The sequence below is a fragment of the Scyliorhinus canicula genome, chromosome 18 (assembly GCF_902713615.1).
Source record: "Scyliorhinus canicula chromosome 18, sScyCan1.1, whole genome shotgun sequence".
Taxonomy (NCBI): domain Eukaryota; kingdom Metazoa; phylum Chordata; class Chondrichthyes; order Carcharhiniformes; family Scyliorhinidae; genus Scyliorhinus; species Scyliorhinus canicula.
This window is the reverse complement of record NC_052163.1, coordinates 14442308-14458309: the sequence shown is the minus strand read 5'-3', so window position 1 is coordinate 14458309 and position 16002 is coordinate 14442308. Positions and strand designations below refer to the sequence as shown.

Below are 16002 nucleotides of genomic sequence, written 5' to 3'. Positions count from 1 at the left end.
GAGAGAGAATGGAGCTAATCTTTTGAGTTTGGATGCCTTTGGGAGTGCATGAATGCAAAGCACAAACTTTCGGGAGAGATTAAGGCCTTTGAGAACAAAGTGGGTCAAAGATAGAAATGGAACTTGTATAGGTAGATTTAATCATAATGAAATGTGCATACTCTTTTTGTGTTTTATTAAGTTTGGAACACTTTTAATTGATGAATATTTGTACCCAAAGAAAAGAATCACAATGCTTGGTATTTGGTAGGTTTAAAGTTTCTGCTATTATATTGTTAGATTTTCTACACCTCATAGTTTGGCTGAATGAGATTGAATTGGATTTGTTTATTGTCAAGGTACAGTGATGAGTATTTTTCTGCGTGCAGCTCAACAGATCATTTAGTACATGAAAAGAAAATACATAATAGGGCAACACAAGGTACACAATGTAAATACCTCGATAAAAGAGAAAGAACAGTGATAGTGTTAGAATAAAATTTTAAGAGATTATTACAGTTATAGGAGATGTAAAACGAGGTTCTGTTTGGGAGAGCTCACAGAGAGTCACCACACTCCGGTGCCATCTTGGAGAATTCAGTGAGGAGAACAATTTACATACAAGAGTGTTGGAAATTTGTGTGCATTGACTTTAATTAAAAGTTACTGCTATTCAAGGGAAACTACCGTGGAAACCGGCACTCCTGCGGCATCTGTACAAACCATTCTGCCTCTGCTAGATGGAAGGAGCTGTGCCCAAGGACCTTCTAGTGCAAAGATAAGAAGAACAAAGGCAACTGCAGCAATTGCAAAAGCTATCGAGTCACCTCCCTGCTGAGCATCATGGGAAAGGTCTGTGACAAGTCAGATCCTGGTTGATACCTGATACCCAGTGTGGTCTCAGAACTAGAAGATCTACAAGGTACATGATTATCTCTGTCTGGCAAATGCAAGAGAAATGCCATGAACAAAGAAGACTACTATATATTGCCGTCACAGATCTCACCAAGACATTCAACCATGTGAGCAGAGGCAGCATATTTAAATTGCTGAAGAAAATTGGCCACCCCACTCCGTGTGATCTCTTTCTATGACAACATGATGGATAAAGGTCAGCACTGAGGGGCAAAATCAGAACCATTGGAGATCGCAGTGGAGTCAAACAGGGTTGTATTTTAGCACTGACAATCTTTGGAATATTATTTTCTTAGCTACTGCCATATGCCTTCAGGCCATCTTCAGACGGAGAGCATGGTTGGGTGCATAGCTAGAGAGGCCAAAAATGGGTTTTGTGCTGTTCCATCCGCAATGCACCGGACACACTACGCCTGGCGCGATCTAAGTCACACCTTTGCTGGGTGGGAGATCCAGATAAGCATGTTTAAATGAGTCATTAGGCTCATTTAAATATGCGGCGCCAGTTAGAGGCCACAGTCTCCCGGCTCCTGGTAGTCACCGACCAGGTTCTGCGCCGACGCAAATTAGTACTAGTCTCCAGAAATGGAGACCAGACATGATGGCCACGCCGGGAGTTCGGAGGCTGTTGGAAGGGGGTGGTGGGCGCTACGTGTGGGTGGATACAGACTTGGATCACATCCAAACACCCTGTCAGGATCACCTCGTGAAACCCGCCCAAAATGACACTTCTTAATTTTTTGGCAGAATAATGCCTGGTATCTATTTACTGATGAAGCAGTTCAGCCTAGCTTGCCTGAGATCTAAGACAAAGTTTACCAAGTCCTCATCAGCGAGTTGCTCTGTATTGATGATGCTGCACTAACATTCCATCCTGAAGAACACCTTCAGTGGCAATTGGGAAGACTGTCACGCCTGTAGTGTGGATTGACCATCAGTATCAGAAAGACAGATGTCATGGTCCACAATGTTGCCATACCATCATCTATCAGCACTGACATTGTGTCAATGGAGGTTGTTGATAACTTCATATATCTACGCTCCACAATCACAGCAACCTGTCACTCGATGCTATAATCTGCGCACACAGCTCAGAAGCTGCAGCTGTTATTTCCAAGCTGAGTAGGAGTGTGTGGAACAACAGCAACCTGACTGAGAACACCAAACTGATTTGTCTACCAAAACTGTCTCTGCACATCGCATTCCTCCACTGTGGTGAGACATGGTCAACATATGCTAGGCAGGAGAAAATACTGAAGTTTCTCCCTTCGCTGCCTTAGACATATCTTCAGAATATCTTGACAGGACAAGGTCACTAACCCCGAGGTCCTGGAATATCACAATTCCATCAGCTATGCCAACAATGTCTGCACTGGCTTGGCCACATTAATCGAGTGTGTGACAGCTGTACACCCGAAAACCGTCTGTGTGGTGAATTGGCCCCTGGGTCACACTTTCCTGGGCATGCATACCTCTGCTACCTGCAAGCAAGATTTGAAGATGGCAGATATTGACAATGGAACTGTGAGACAGTCATTGACGGCCATGGCCTATGGAGGCTAATTGATTGGAAAAGACGAGCAGAAATTAAAAGCTCAGCTGGCCAAGAAGAGGGCTAAGGCTCAGACAAAACAAAGACAAGCTAATCATGCACCTTCTCAGTCTTCCTCTGCAGAATCAACAAAGAACAAAGAAAATTACAGCACAGGAACAGGCCCTTCGGCCCTCCCAGCCTGCGCCGATCCAGATCCTTTATCTAAACCTGTTGCCTATTTTCCAAGGATCTACTTCCCTCTGTTCCCCGCCCGTTCATATATCTTAATGCATCTTAAATGATGCTATTGTGCCCGCCTCTACCACCTCCGCTGGCAAAGCATTCCAGGCACCCACCACCCTCTGCGTAAAAAACTCTTCCACGCACATTTCCCTTAAACTTTCCCTCTCTCACCTTGAAATCATGACCCCTTGTAATTGACACCCCCACTCTTGGGGAAAAAGCTTGTTGCTATCCACCCTGTCCATACCTCTCATAATTTTGTAGACCTCAATCAGATCTCCCCTCAACCTCCGTCTTTCCAATGAAAACAATCTTAATCTACTCAACCTTTCTTCATAGCTAGCACCCTCCATAACAGGCAACATCCTGGTGAACCTCCTCTGCACCCTCTCTAAAGCATCAACATCCTTCTGGTAATGTGACGACCAGAACTGCACGCAGTATTCCAAATGTGGCCTAACCAAAGTCATATACAACTATAACATGACCTGCCGACTCTTGTACTCAATACCCCGTCCGATGAAGGCAAGCATGCTGTATGCCTTCTTCACCACTCTATCGACCTGCGTAGCCACCTTCAGGGTACAATGGACCTGAACTCCCAGATCTCTCTGTACATCAATTTTCCCCAGGACCCTCCCATTGACCGTATAGTCCGCTCTTGAATTAGATCTTCCAAAATGCATCACCTTGCATTTGCCTGGATTGAACTCCATCTGCCATTTCTCTGCCCAACTCTCCAATCTATCTATATTTTGCTGTATTCTCTGACAGTCCGCCTCGCTATCTGCAACTCCACCAATCTTAGTATCATCTGCAAACTTGCTCATCAGACCACCTATACCTTCGTCCAGATCAGAGCAGAGCTGCCATCCTTACGAGACGGAAGGCTGCCACGACTATTTGGAAGTAATTAATTGACTGAAAAGCCCCAAGGATCAAAAGGCAACTTTATAAGTGCATGATGTCCTGTTTTAACATCTCTGCTGGCTTTTTCTTTTTAAATAAAATTACTAAAAGCTTCATTATGATATTTTCATGTAGATGGGTGTGAGACGCCAATTAAAACATGTAATCGTTACACTTCTGTCATCATTTCACTTGTGCAACTTTATTTTAACAGGACCTGGATAGAAAGATTGTGGATATTAACAGCCGAATAAGTCAGGATAAGCGAATATGTTCAAATCCCATTGTCAAAGTTGTGTATGGGGACCCCCAAACATTCCTTAAACTACCTCAAGGGAATGCGCTGTACTGTTCCACTATATGGAGCTGCCGGAAGAGGATTTCTGTTGAACATTTGAGACATATAGTGGAACATGAGGATGGAAAAGATACTCTACCCATTTTGTGGAGGTTTCTGCAAAAGGTATTTGATGCAGCTTGTCTAATGGTCCTGTGCATATATTCTGGTTAAATTTTATATATATTCTTGAGTGTTCACGGTAATGACATAGCTCACCCTCGAACATAAAACATCACAAGGAGTGAAGAAAAGCTTGGTGTAAGCTGAAAGAATCCAGTTCCTGTGCATCAGAACAAAATATGAGTGCTAACTAGCGTGAAATTTCCATTCTTCTTTTCAAAGATAATTCTTAAAATAATTTTCTCATTTTTCATGTAAAATGGCATACTTAATGTTTCTGCGACATTTTCAACATTGTGGCTGCATTTTAATAAAAGCACATTGATGAGGGAGACACTAATCTAAGACGGACGTAAAGATTTAAAGTTGCTTTGGGCCCAGCCAATAAGTGTTGGAAAAATATTGATTTTATGATGCACAAAAAGGTGACATTCTCCACAAAGTATTGATTCCTAAATTGTCACTATAGACACTCACATTTTAAGGCATAAAACACCAGAATAAGAAATATCTGAAATACATCATTTAACATGAGTATCAAAAATAACTATTATTTCTATAGTTTGCTCTAAATTCAAAATGCACTTAATCCAAGTAATCAGTGCAACTTTTAGCTCTGGACTTTTACTTTATCATATCAAATGCATCATTTGAATTGATTTTGAAAAACATTGAGGAGTAAACTAGAGAACATTTAGCAGAGGACCACAGTGCTTCACAAATGTATGCTGGAAATGGATACCGAGTCTGAATAATGGTGTTAAAAAAAGTAAGGAAAAATTGACACTTTGGTTGCTAGGATGTTTTTAGAGAGGGTTTTTTATGGTTTGAGAAAGATGTGAAGAGAGACCAGTACTTGGGCAGCTAAAGGCTGCGTTACCAGTGATTGAATAGGGAAGATGTGACTAATATTAGAGTGAGAAAGTATAGCGGGGCAATTAAAGGATTGGAGTGATGCGGCGGAGGATTTATACATGGGCATAATGATTTAAAATTTAACGTATTGTGGATGAGAAAGCTGCGAAGTGAGGACTGAAGGAATGGATGAGTGAGAGCTGGTGTTTAACAAATGGACAGAGTTTTAGACAAGTTGGAGTTTATGGAAGGGGGAGATTGAGATGCTGGGAAAGGAAAGCATTGAAATAGTTATCTGAAAGAAACAGCCAGGATTTGAGTACAAATGCTTCATTGTTAGTAAAATTTTAGTATAGCTCACATTAATTGGAGTATTCCAAATCGAAGTGCTCAGCTTATTTCATGTTTTCCCTGTTCATGCCCACATTAGCAGTGTAAACATTAAGTGTAGTGAATGTAACTTGCTGATGTGTCGTAGATTCATCCGTGGCATTTCTGCAACCTGTTAACAATCTCCTAATGTGCAGGAAGCTCAGTTGAGATTGGTGATGTTCCTGCCAGAAATACTGGCGCTCCAGTACGACTTGGTGAAACGATTTCAGAATGCAACTGAGGTACCTGCACAATCTGCTCATGAGTTTCTTCAGAACTTTAGTCCAGGTAATTAATCATCTTGCAAAGCAGTTCAGACCCGAGTCCTTTCAGTATCCATCCTTATTCCAACACGTGCTTTGTTTTTTTCAGAGTCTGTAAAACGTACATTTGCATTCCGAATCTCATGTTTCCTCAATGTGTGGAACCAACTTCGAACATTCCTTGTAACTAACGGTGAGTGTTACCTTATTTATACCAGTTAAATTAACAACAAAATGACTTTTTAGCTATTTGTTTCATCGAAAAAATAAAACGAATCCACAATGTTGGAAGCAGAATGTTATATTTTATCATCACTGTTATTATTGTGATAATATGGACATGATACATCTCTGATTGAAGTATAGGATATTTGATTAAATATTCCAGGCAGAGCGGGGCACTCAGATAATGGCTCATGGACCATTTCTCACCCCTGAGCCACTGCGATCCAGCCCACCTAGTCCAGACAATTCGGTCCTGTTTGCATTTCTTTTATGTTGGTTTGTTTTGTTTGAACTTTCAGAACCTACAAGTTTGGTGCAAAAATCCTAAATTAGAACATTCAAAAGACAGACACTATAAGTAAATGCAAGTCCTTATGACTAAGAACATCCCAAAGAGCATTACAACAGCCAATGCAATTTTGTTTGGGTAGTCATTGCTGCAGTGTAGCCAATTTGACTGTAGAATTCACTTCCGTGGTAAATAGTTAAAGCCAAAAACATTATTACCTATTTACATGAAGCAACGTCCCACCAGCACCAATGTCATAATGACCTGATAATTTTTTTTTTGACGGTTTTTGTTGAGGGAGGAATATTGGCCAGAATTCTGGGTCATCTTAGTAACCTGTTGTTCAGAATAGTGCCGTGGGATCTTTAACATCCACTGGCGAGGGCTGAAAGGTCCCACCTCTGATTGTGCAGCACTCCCTCAATGGCACAGGAGTGTTAAGCTGGATTGCTTCCAACCGCAGCCACAGCAGCCACTAATTTGTTACAACTTAGAAGATTCTCCGCTGCCCACAACGGGTCGGAGAATAGCGGGAGGGCCTTCCCGACAATTTTCACGGCCTCCCGCTATTCTCTCTTCCCCCCCCCCCCCCCCCCCCCCCCTCCCTCCGGCCGCCCCCCGACACGAATCGCTGCTCGCTGTTTTTTACGGCGAACAGCGATTCTCCGCAGGCCGATGGGCCGAATCACGGCCGCGATCACACCTGCTTTCAGCGTTCGTGAAAACGGCCGCAAACTGCCCATCCCGGACAACCATGGCACCGATTGGCACAACCGTGCCAAGGGTGGCATGGGCCTGCGATCGGTGGGCACCGATCGTGGGCAGCGGGTCCGATACTCGCGCACTATTTGTTCTTCCGCCGCCGCCCCACAGGATCAGTCCGCGGAGCGGCTGAGGTGCATGACGGCCCGCGCATGCGCGGGTTTGACGCATCTGCGTGATGACGTCATCGTGCGCATGCGCGGGTTGGAGCCGTCCAACCCGCGCATGCACGGCTGACGTCATCGTGCGTGTCAGCCGCCGTGACTCTTGGCGGGCGGAGTTAGCGACGTTCGCTAACTCCGCGTCACCGTGATTCCCCCGGCCCCGATACTAGCCCCGCCCGGGGGGGGAGAATCGGGTCCCGGGACGGAGCTCCGAGGCTGGCGTGAAACACGGCCAGTTTCACGCCAGCCTTCACGGCACGCCGGATTTGCGGAGAATCTCACCCAAGATGTTTTATCCGTGCCTTGCAAGAGAACCGAACGAATGGGAGCATTGATTGAAATCCTAATATTACTTCTAAAACACCATAGCGTTTGACTAAGTGGCCTGCAAAAACATTACAGTCTGGGCATTGCTGAGGTGGATGACCTCAATGAAAATACTACGGCATTCAAACGATATTAAATCATATACCAGGATTTCAGCCTGGAGGCTGCAATGTGTTTCTTGAATAAAGTATCATTATTTTTTCAACATTTTTAATTCTGAGGAAAATTGACTTTTTGTTTAACAAATCACAAACTATTCTACAGGTGCAATTAAAATTCCTGAGGAATACTGTGCTTCTGATTTGGACATGCAGAACTGCAGACTTGAAGTTCTGCTCCCCCGTCGACAGAATCTTGGCTTGTGCTCCACAGCGTTAGTTAGCTACCTAATTGATCTTCAGAATGACTTTGTTTATACAGTGGAGAAGTACACCAGCAAATCTGCACTGTGAGTTTATTTCTGTCTAGTAGTGCCTCCTAACGTTGGTGTATTTAGATTCATGGTTTAATAACCGGAGCTGTCATGCAAAAATAAATGGTCGGGTTTTCTTCCATCTTTTTCTTATCCCATGTTTCAAATTTTAATTTTCCTTGCTTGAAAAAAGATCACTGAGTATCAGAAACCCCGGGAAGAATAAAAAATATATCTATTTGTGGGTCTGCGAGTTGGAGTGGATTATTGGGGACAATTAAAGCTTGTATAGCAACTGTAATGTAAAACCCACGTACGTATCTTTCTAAGCCTAAAATTTGCAAAACATGAACATTTAGAGTCAATTTGGCCATTAGAGCATCAGAAAAAGGGCCCTCTAATTTGGAACTAATTGGTGATAATTTGATTGGGAGGTCACAGTGGTGAAAGGTGTCCAGAATGTGAATATCTATGTTTCATGGAGTAAAGATTAAAAACTCGAATCGTACGTCAGTAGTCAGTTGTATCCTCGTGTATGCAAACATGTAGCACGAGTAAAACTCTTATCCCCAAGGGTTCCCTTCCAGCACTGTGCCCCCATCAATCATTCAAACATATAAATTAATGTTTTCAGCCTTGTGCTCATCTTACAAACTGCATATTTCTTGAACTTTTATAGATACTCGATCAACCCAGCCGATGTTGCAGACTTGCATGTAATCAAGTACGAGATCGGGAGAGACCTGATTCCTCTCATTTCATCCAACTGCCAATACACGATGGAAAAAGGAGGGGAAACTGTGTTTGAGTATGACTTGAGGAGAATTGAACAGCAACTTACTAACAGATTCTTGAAAGGAAAACCACTTATTAGCTTAACAGTAAGTCAAAAGAGGGATTTGTAAATAAATCTGAGTCAGTGATCAACCATGAGGACCATACCCATGGTAAGGGACCTTGTGAATTATATTAGTATGGTGCTCTGCATAGAAATCTTTTTCCTCAATTTTTCAGGGAATACCAACTATGGTTTACAGACAAGACAGAAATTATGAAAACATCTTTAAAGATGTGAACAACAAGCTGCCTCAGGTACTTATTATTTTTATGTTTCAAGCGGAAGGATAGTCTTGCACTGAAAATGCTGGAAATCCTCAGGTCAGGCAGCATCTGTAGGGAGAGAAACAAACTTTGATATGTCAAGCCATGGCCTTTTATTCAAACTCAAAGTTGCAAGTGAGTTAACACTTTCTAAACGGTATGTGCGGCACGGTAGCACAGTGATTAACACTTTTGTTTCACAGCGCCAGGGACCTGGGTTTGATTCCCGGCTTGGGTCACAGTCTGTACGGAGCCTGCATGTTCTCCCCGTGTCTGTGTGCGTTTACTCCGGGTGCTCCAGTTTCCTCCCACGGCCCAAAGATATGCAGGTTAGGTGGATTGGCCATTCTAAATTGCCCTTGGAGTCCAAAAAGGTTAAGTGGGATTACTGGGTTCGGGGGATCGAGTGGAGGTGTGGGCTTAAGTAGGGTGCTGTTTCCAAGGGTCGGTGCAGATTCGTTGGGCGGAATGGCCTCCTTCTGCACTGTAAATTCTAGTGGGGAAGAAATAAGAGGGAAGCTCTGTGAAACACTGGAATTAAATAACAAAGGGGGATGATGGTGCCTCGAAAAAGTGGGTGGTGGCACAGTGGTTAGCACTGCAGTCTCACGGCGCTGAGGTCCTAGGTTTGATCCCGGCTCTGGGTCACTGTCCGTGTGGAGTTTGCACATTCTCCCTGTGTTTGCGTGGGTTTCACCCCCACAACCCAAAGATGTGTAAGGTAGGTAGATTGGATGTGCTAAATTGCCCTTAATTCGAAAAACTTAATTGGGTACTCTAAATTTATAGAAAAAAAAAGGAAAAAGAAAAAGTGGGTGGTAATGGAACAAGAAATAAAAGATGGTTCCATGGAAAGTGCCGATCTTTGCATATTGTTGTCTTTCTTTTTGTACCAAACTTTGAATCCAGTCCTGAATAAGATAGCTACCTAAAATAAGTCTCTGAACAGCTCAGATTTTCAAGTTTATAAAAAAATTACTGTGGGTTCAAATTGTCAGTGCTCCCGGTTATGTTTTTTTGCTAATTCTGCACCCAAGATAGACTCTGGAAGTATTGCTAAAATTCATTTTTTCGCAAAGCACAGAATACTCTCAATTTACAGTTATGTTTGAAATGGCACAATTCTCCTTAACAAATTCAAGTTCTTGCAGTTGAATATGACATTTTCACATTTAATTTCCTGCGTAAGAGATCTCACAAATGTAACAATATTGGTGAGACTGTGAGGAAAACTGAATGACAATAGATGGCAATCCTATTCATCTCCTCCCAAATAAAATGATGTCCCATTTATGGTATTTCCTTCATCCAGTTTCGTGTCAGCCCATCTTCTATATCTACCAATGTTTTTCCTTTTAGGAATTACTGCCAAACTCGATTATTAATGCCATAAGTGGTGAATTGCAGTCATACAGTGACGTGTGTGAAGCATTTACTGCCGTAGAAGTCACTTTAGGATTTTTGGCCATGTCAGGGGCGGATCCTGATCTGCAGCTGGTGGTTTACTTGAAGGAGGTTTTGCAAATGGAAGATCAAATGGCACCTCATGTAATGGAAGTAAGTACATGTTTATCCTGACTCTGCAATAGGTTGCTCTGGATTTTTTGTGGTTAAGCTAACATACACCATTTTTTCCCCCTTGAACCCTTTATTAATTATTCCTATTTGTACTAAATCTACATCATTAATTGGTTTCCACTTTCTTCTTATGTGTAATGCACCACAGTAATATTCAAGCCCATTCATGGAGATGTTCAGTGTTTCTTGGTGATGTGTCAACTTGACTCAATTATAATCTTTATTAGTGTCACAAGCAGGCTTACATTAACACTGAAATTAAGTTACTGTGAAAAGTCGATGGCGCTTTCACCTTTTTGAGTCGGAGCACAGTGGGTTCAAGCCTTGCTCCAGGACATCAGCCATTGTAAGGGAGCATTGTTAAGTTGGCGCTTGGAGCTGTTGATTCAACACAAAGCCAAGACAATTTACAACGGTGAAGTACTGCAAATGCTGAAAACAAGCACGGGCAGTACGGTAGCATAGTGGTTAGCACAATTGCTTCACAGCTCCAGGGTCCCAGGTTCAATTCCCGGCTTGGGTCACTGTCTGTGCGGACTCTGCACGTTCTCCCCGTGTGTGCGTGGGTTTCCTCTGGGTGCTCCGGTTTCCTCCCACAGTCCAAAGATGTGCAGGTTAGGTGGATTGGCCATGACAAATTACCCTTGGTGTCCAAAATTGCCCTTAGTGTTGGGTGGGGTTACTGGGTTATGGGGATAGGGTGGAGGTGTGCGGTTGGGAAGGGTGCTCTTTCAAAGAGCCGGTGCAGACTTGATGGGCCGAATGGCCTCCTTCTGCACTGTAAATTCTATAAGGCACTCCTGCCTGTTCAGATGATTTGATAGACTCTCGAGATTACATAGCATTTATTGGAGAAGAGGGAATTTCCTGGTATCCTGGTTAAGAGTCACACGTTCAGCCAGCATAACCAAAAACAAATTAACTAGCCATTCATCTAGTTTCTATTGTGTGATCTTGCTGCAAGCAAATTGCCTTCCTCCTATACCTGCATGACATTTTCCATTCCCATTGTTGTGGGTCAGGAACAGCAGAGGGGGCGGAAGAGCGAGCAAGAGACCCAAAATGGCTTTTACGCTGCACGATTTCCACACTCCATTGTCCTCTTCCCACTACCAATGATATAATGGGGGTCCCAAATGTATACGTCAGGATTCCCGTTTACACCTATATAAGAACATACTTGAATATGCAGTCTGATTTTTATTCTCCCCCCTCCCCATGTTAGTCTGGCCATTCACATGTGCATCATGATAGGTTCGCCACAATGTACATCTGGCGAGCAGAACCCACCAGCGGTGCACAGGTGAGTATCCATTGGGGGAGAGGGTCATACCTGGGTAGTTGGGGGGAGGGAGGTTTGTGTGGAGAGGGTGCAGGGGTTCCATGGCAGGTGGCTGGGAGGTTCCGTGGAGTGTTTGTTTTTAAATCGGGGAGCTCTTTAAAAAAGATATGCCGATCTTTTAAAAGCCTACGTTGCTGGGGGAGTGGCTCATTCAGAGCTCGTCCGCCAGCATCATGTCGTGCGTCCTGATCCCACACTGTTCTTCACAAAGTATGGCGGGAAAAGCCGCCGGTATAGCTGGCGGGCTGCCCGAGCTGATGCTGTTGGGAGGGGTGGGAGCTGGGATTGGAAAATTCCATGCAGCATGTTCATCCATCATCATCGTGTACCATTGGAACATAATGCATTGTACTACTATCAGAATGTTATTGTTAACAGACTTGTTGAACTTTTATCTTTGTTGTTTGAGAGGGCAGCACGGTGGCGCAATGGTTAGCATTGCTGCCTCATGGTGCCGAGGTCCCAGGTTCGATCCCGGCTCTGGGTCACTGTCCGTATGGAGTTTGCACATTCTCCCCGTGTTTGTGTGGGTCTCGCCCCCACAACCCAAAGATGTGCAGGGTAGGTGGATTGGGCACACTAAATTGCCCCTTAATTGGAAAGAATTAATTGGGTACTTTTTTTTGTAAAAAAAATATCTTTGTTGTTTGAAGCTGTTCACACCAAGTGATTGTTAGTACATGCGTTCTTAATACATATTATATAATTTTTTTTTACTCTAGGCATTAAGGAGGTGCAGCTTAAAACACATCCAAGCACTTTGGCAACTGCTTGCTGCAAGAAAATCAGAATGCTTTCTCCGTCTGAAGAGGGTATGAACTGGAATCGTTATCAGCAAAAATTATTTTATTTTTCTTGGGGTTGGGGCTTTGCAGGCATGGTCACATTTATTGCTCAATCCCTCAGTTCCCCAGACGAAAGAATGGCGTCGAAGTAGGATGGTGTGTGACTTGAAGGGCAATTTGAAGATAATGGTGTCCCTGTGTTCTTGTTGCCATCTTGGGAGTAGAGAGAGTGGTCATGGGAAGTGCTGTAGAGCAGTGCTTCTCAAAGTGTGGTACGTGTGCCGGTACGCGAGCCATCGTCTGCCGGTACTTGGAGTGTTTCCAGAAAAGAAAGAGACAGTAATCCTGGATTGACTTGTTTCGCTCACCGGTCCCCGGCACATTGAAACAAAAAACTGCCGGTACGCCACATCAGATAGTTTGAGATGCACTGCTGTAGAGGTTACCTTGATGAGTTCCTGCTGTGCACTCTGCAGCCAGTACATAGAGCAAGCACAGTGAACTGTGATGGTAGGAGTTGATTTTGAGTTCAATGGCAGAGGTGATGATTTGAGAACTGCTGGTCCTGGATGGTACTGCACCTGCACCCGCCATTACATACATTAATAAATTTACATACTTATGTATGACTGTAGGCACTTGACTGTGTTTTGGCTGTTTTCAGTTAAAATATATATTCAGCTATGTTGTCAAGAAGAAAGCATTGCAATCAAACACTAAATTGTGAATGAATGACGATTGGGTATAATAACTAAACAGCAACTGGCTAACTTTGGTGATTTTCCCCCATCTACTTGACCCATGGACTCAACCAGGCACAGTAGAGAGGGGTTGGGTTAAGACCAAAAACCTTCCCACAAGAAGATGAGCGTAATTGATGGGAGTAGTCACGGTTCTGCCCCATTTGTTATTGCATGGTCAGGTTCAGAACGGTATTTGTCAGTGCATGGGATGGACTTCCTGGTATCATCTGTGAATGCATGTTAGTTACAGAAAAACGTTAATATTCAATGTTTTTTTGCATGCTTATATATAAATAAGGGGACTTGGGTGCAATTAAAAGGCAGCAACTAGTTTTGAAGGTTCAGGGAACACCCTAAACCACGAGTAAATTGTGAACAGCATATCATATAGCGTTTTGTACTATTTTCAATTGAAATTTTTCAGTTCTGCTAGGAGCTTTCAATGTACTGCACGCTAATTGCTCATGGTGGCCAATGCTCAATATATACATTGAAATACCAATATATTTTGCCACAAGTTTGGGTTTAGTGTTCATGCTGTTGATTTTCTGATCTGCACCTCTGCAGGAAAGAACTGGGTAGATGCAAGGTGTTTCCCTGCAAAGAGTGGTGTTTAATCCCAGATCATTGGTACATGTCTTTGAGCGGTAGGCTTTAATTGGCATTGGCTAAAGTCTGGGAAAGGTTAGTCAACTAACTTCCATGCATCATATGTTGTGAAGAACAGTGGGATGAAGTGAAATTTCATTTGTTTCAGATTACTGCTGGTTTAATAACAGAAAAGTTACTGTCAATTTATCAAGCAATAATTTGGCATTTAATTAATAGAACCATCAAAGGCTAGTGTGCACGATAAAATGTTGAGTAATTAGATGATGCTTCAGTACAGATTAAAAAATGAATGATAGCTCTGCATGGTCCATACTTACTACAGTCCTACAGTTACAGCCATTTAACTTGATTGATTCCCAAAGGGGCAACTTTCTATACAATCAGACAGAAAGTAATGTAATAATCAAAAGTGTAGATTCTTCATTATTTCCATGTGTATTTTCAGGATCCCTTCTCAGGAATTCGAGATGAATATAAAAAGGACCTCAGTGCAGAGGAAAAGAAACAGTTGCATGCCTTCTTCGTTCAAGCAAGTGTAGATAGATTTATACTGGAACTGCATGAAATGTTGACCCTGAAATGCAAAAAGGTTCAACCATCGGAATCTTTAAAGTCATCGTGGAGGTATGTCCATTTGTTAGAAAAGTTGTACCAGTAAATCACTTCATCATGCCAAAACATCTTGCTGTCAGTTTTTCAGTGGACCATTCAACTGTAAGTAAAATACAGTTTTAACATAGAAGATAGGAGCAGGAGGAGGACATTCAGCCCTTCGAGCCTCCTCCGCCATTCGTCACGAACATGGCTGATCATCCAACTCAATAACCTAATCCTGCTTTCTCTCCATAACCCTTGATCCCAATCGCCTCAAGTGCCATATCGAGCTGCCTCCTGAATGTATTCCTGCTTCCTGTTTCTAAATTCAAAGCAACTTGGAACTTTAATAATAATGTTGAAAAACCTTATTTTTTTCCAATGTCTGAAGCTAATTTTTATTTGCATTTCAGTTTGAAAGAGTCACTGAGAATTATTATGGATATGAAGGTGGAGGATAATTTGCCTGAACTTGATGATCTTTTCCCAGACCAAATTCTGTTGTCAAAGAGTGTGGCGACCTGGAAAGCTGCCGTGACTTTCAAACGGGAACGATTACAAGTTTTGAGATAATTTCGAAGAACCTTTGGACAAAAATCTTTGTTTCATAGCGATAACTATAATTCTAATACAAAATAGAGATCATTAAGAAAAGGGATTTTTTATTTTAAGAATTGGAAACTAAATGTTTCTACTTATCACTGAAGCAATGATTTTATGAAGGACTGTCTGATATAACTGCTTTTGTTTTGCACCTTAAATTGCTTTGAAGAGATGTTTGAAGTTTACAAAATACAGATTACATTATTAAAAGTTCAGTCAGTCATTGCTTATCTTGGTGTCTTAGTCCAAGGTTGATTAAGCATTGTAACACATCATGAAATTACAATTTTCCTCTGCGCTGCACATTAAATTTATCTGAATACGGGTGTTGGAATATATTCTGCCTGTGATAACAAAGAATGTACAAGATCTTCTATATTCATTGAGGTGCCTTTATGCTAAAAAGCTGCTTTAAAAACGTGGATGTTGGTTTCCGTAAAGAAGCCATATTTGAATAAAGACTTCCAAGTGCATTTGTTTTTTATAAACTGTTCAGTAAATTTTGAAAACATAATGTTTGCTTTTAATTTTATGTCTTGCTGTACGTTTCTACTAAAATAAAGCGCGTTAATTAAAAAATACATGATTTTCAACAAAGCAGCAAACCTTTATTATTTGAAAACAATGCGACTGCAAATCGTGTTGGAAACATGTTAACATCACCTGCATGTCACATCAGAACAGACGTTGAGGGAAGACGCGAGGCCCGATTTAAATGGTGTAGGTGTTACTTCTGTGGGTAACTTCAACCGTGAATGAGCATAAATTAGCCATATGTGCGGGAGGGTTAAACTAATTTGACATTTGGTTGGGCAACCGATATTGAGAGGAGATATGAGGTGTGCAGATGGCTTATAGAAACAAATAATAGTAAAGAATAGTTTAGAGATCAGATGGGTGTATGTAAAGCAGTCTAAGTTTGGTTTGGAGTGCAT

The 16002-nt window shown here is 42.3% G+C and overlaps 1 protein-coding gene across 4 annotated transcripts in view; it reads left to right on the top strand.

Annotated features, from left to right (window-relative positions):
* Positions 1–15664, top strand: part of LOC119953583 (E3 ubiquitin-protein ligase rnf213-alpha-like) — a 198139-nt gene extending 182475 nt beyond the window's left edge. For all 4 annotated transcript variants that reach the window (XM_038777977.1, XM_038777979.1, XM_038777980.1 and 1 more), the window contains 10 exons: positions 3795–4043; positions 5423–5555; positions 5640–5723; positions 7562–7745; positions 8389–8590; positions 8724–8801; positions 10170–10367; positions 12453–12542; positions 14316–14494; positions 14878–15664. In XM_038777977.1, the coding sequence (XP_038633905.1) occupies positions 3795–4043; positions 5423–5555; positions 5640–5723; positions 7562–7745; positions 8389–8590; positions 8724–8801; positions 10170–10367; positions 12453–12542; positions 14316–14494; positions 14878–15037 (1557 nt within the window). In that variant the 3' untranslated portion in view covers positions 15038–15664. The remainder of the gene's footprint in view (positions 1–3794; positions 4044–5422; positions 5556–5639; positions 5724–7561; positions 7746–8388; positions 8591–8723; positions 8802–10169; positions 10368–12452; positions 12543–14315; positions 14495–14877) is intronic.
* Positions 15665–16002: the final 338 nt, after the last annotated feature.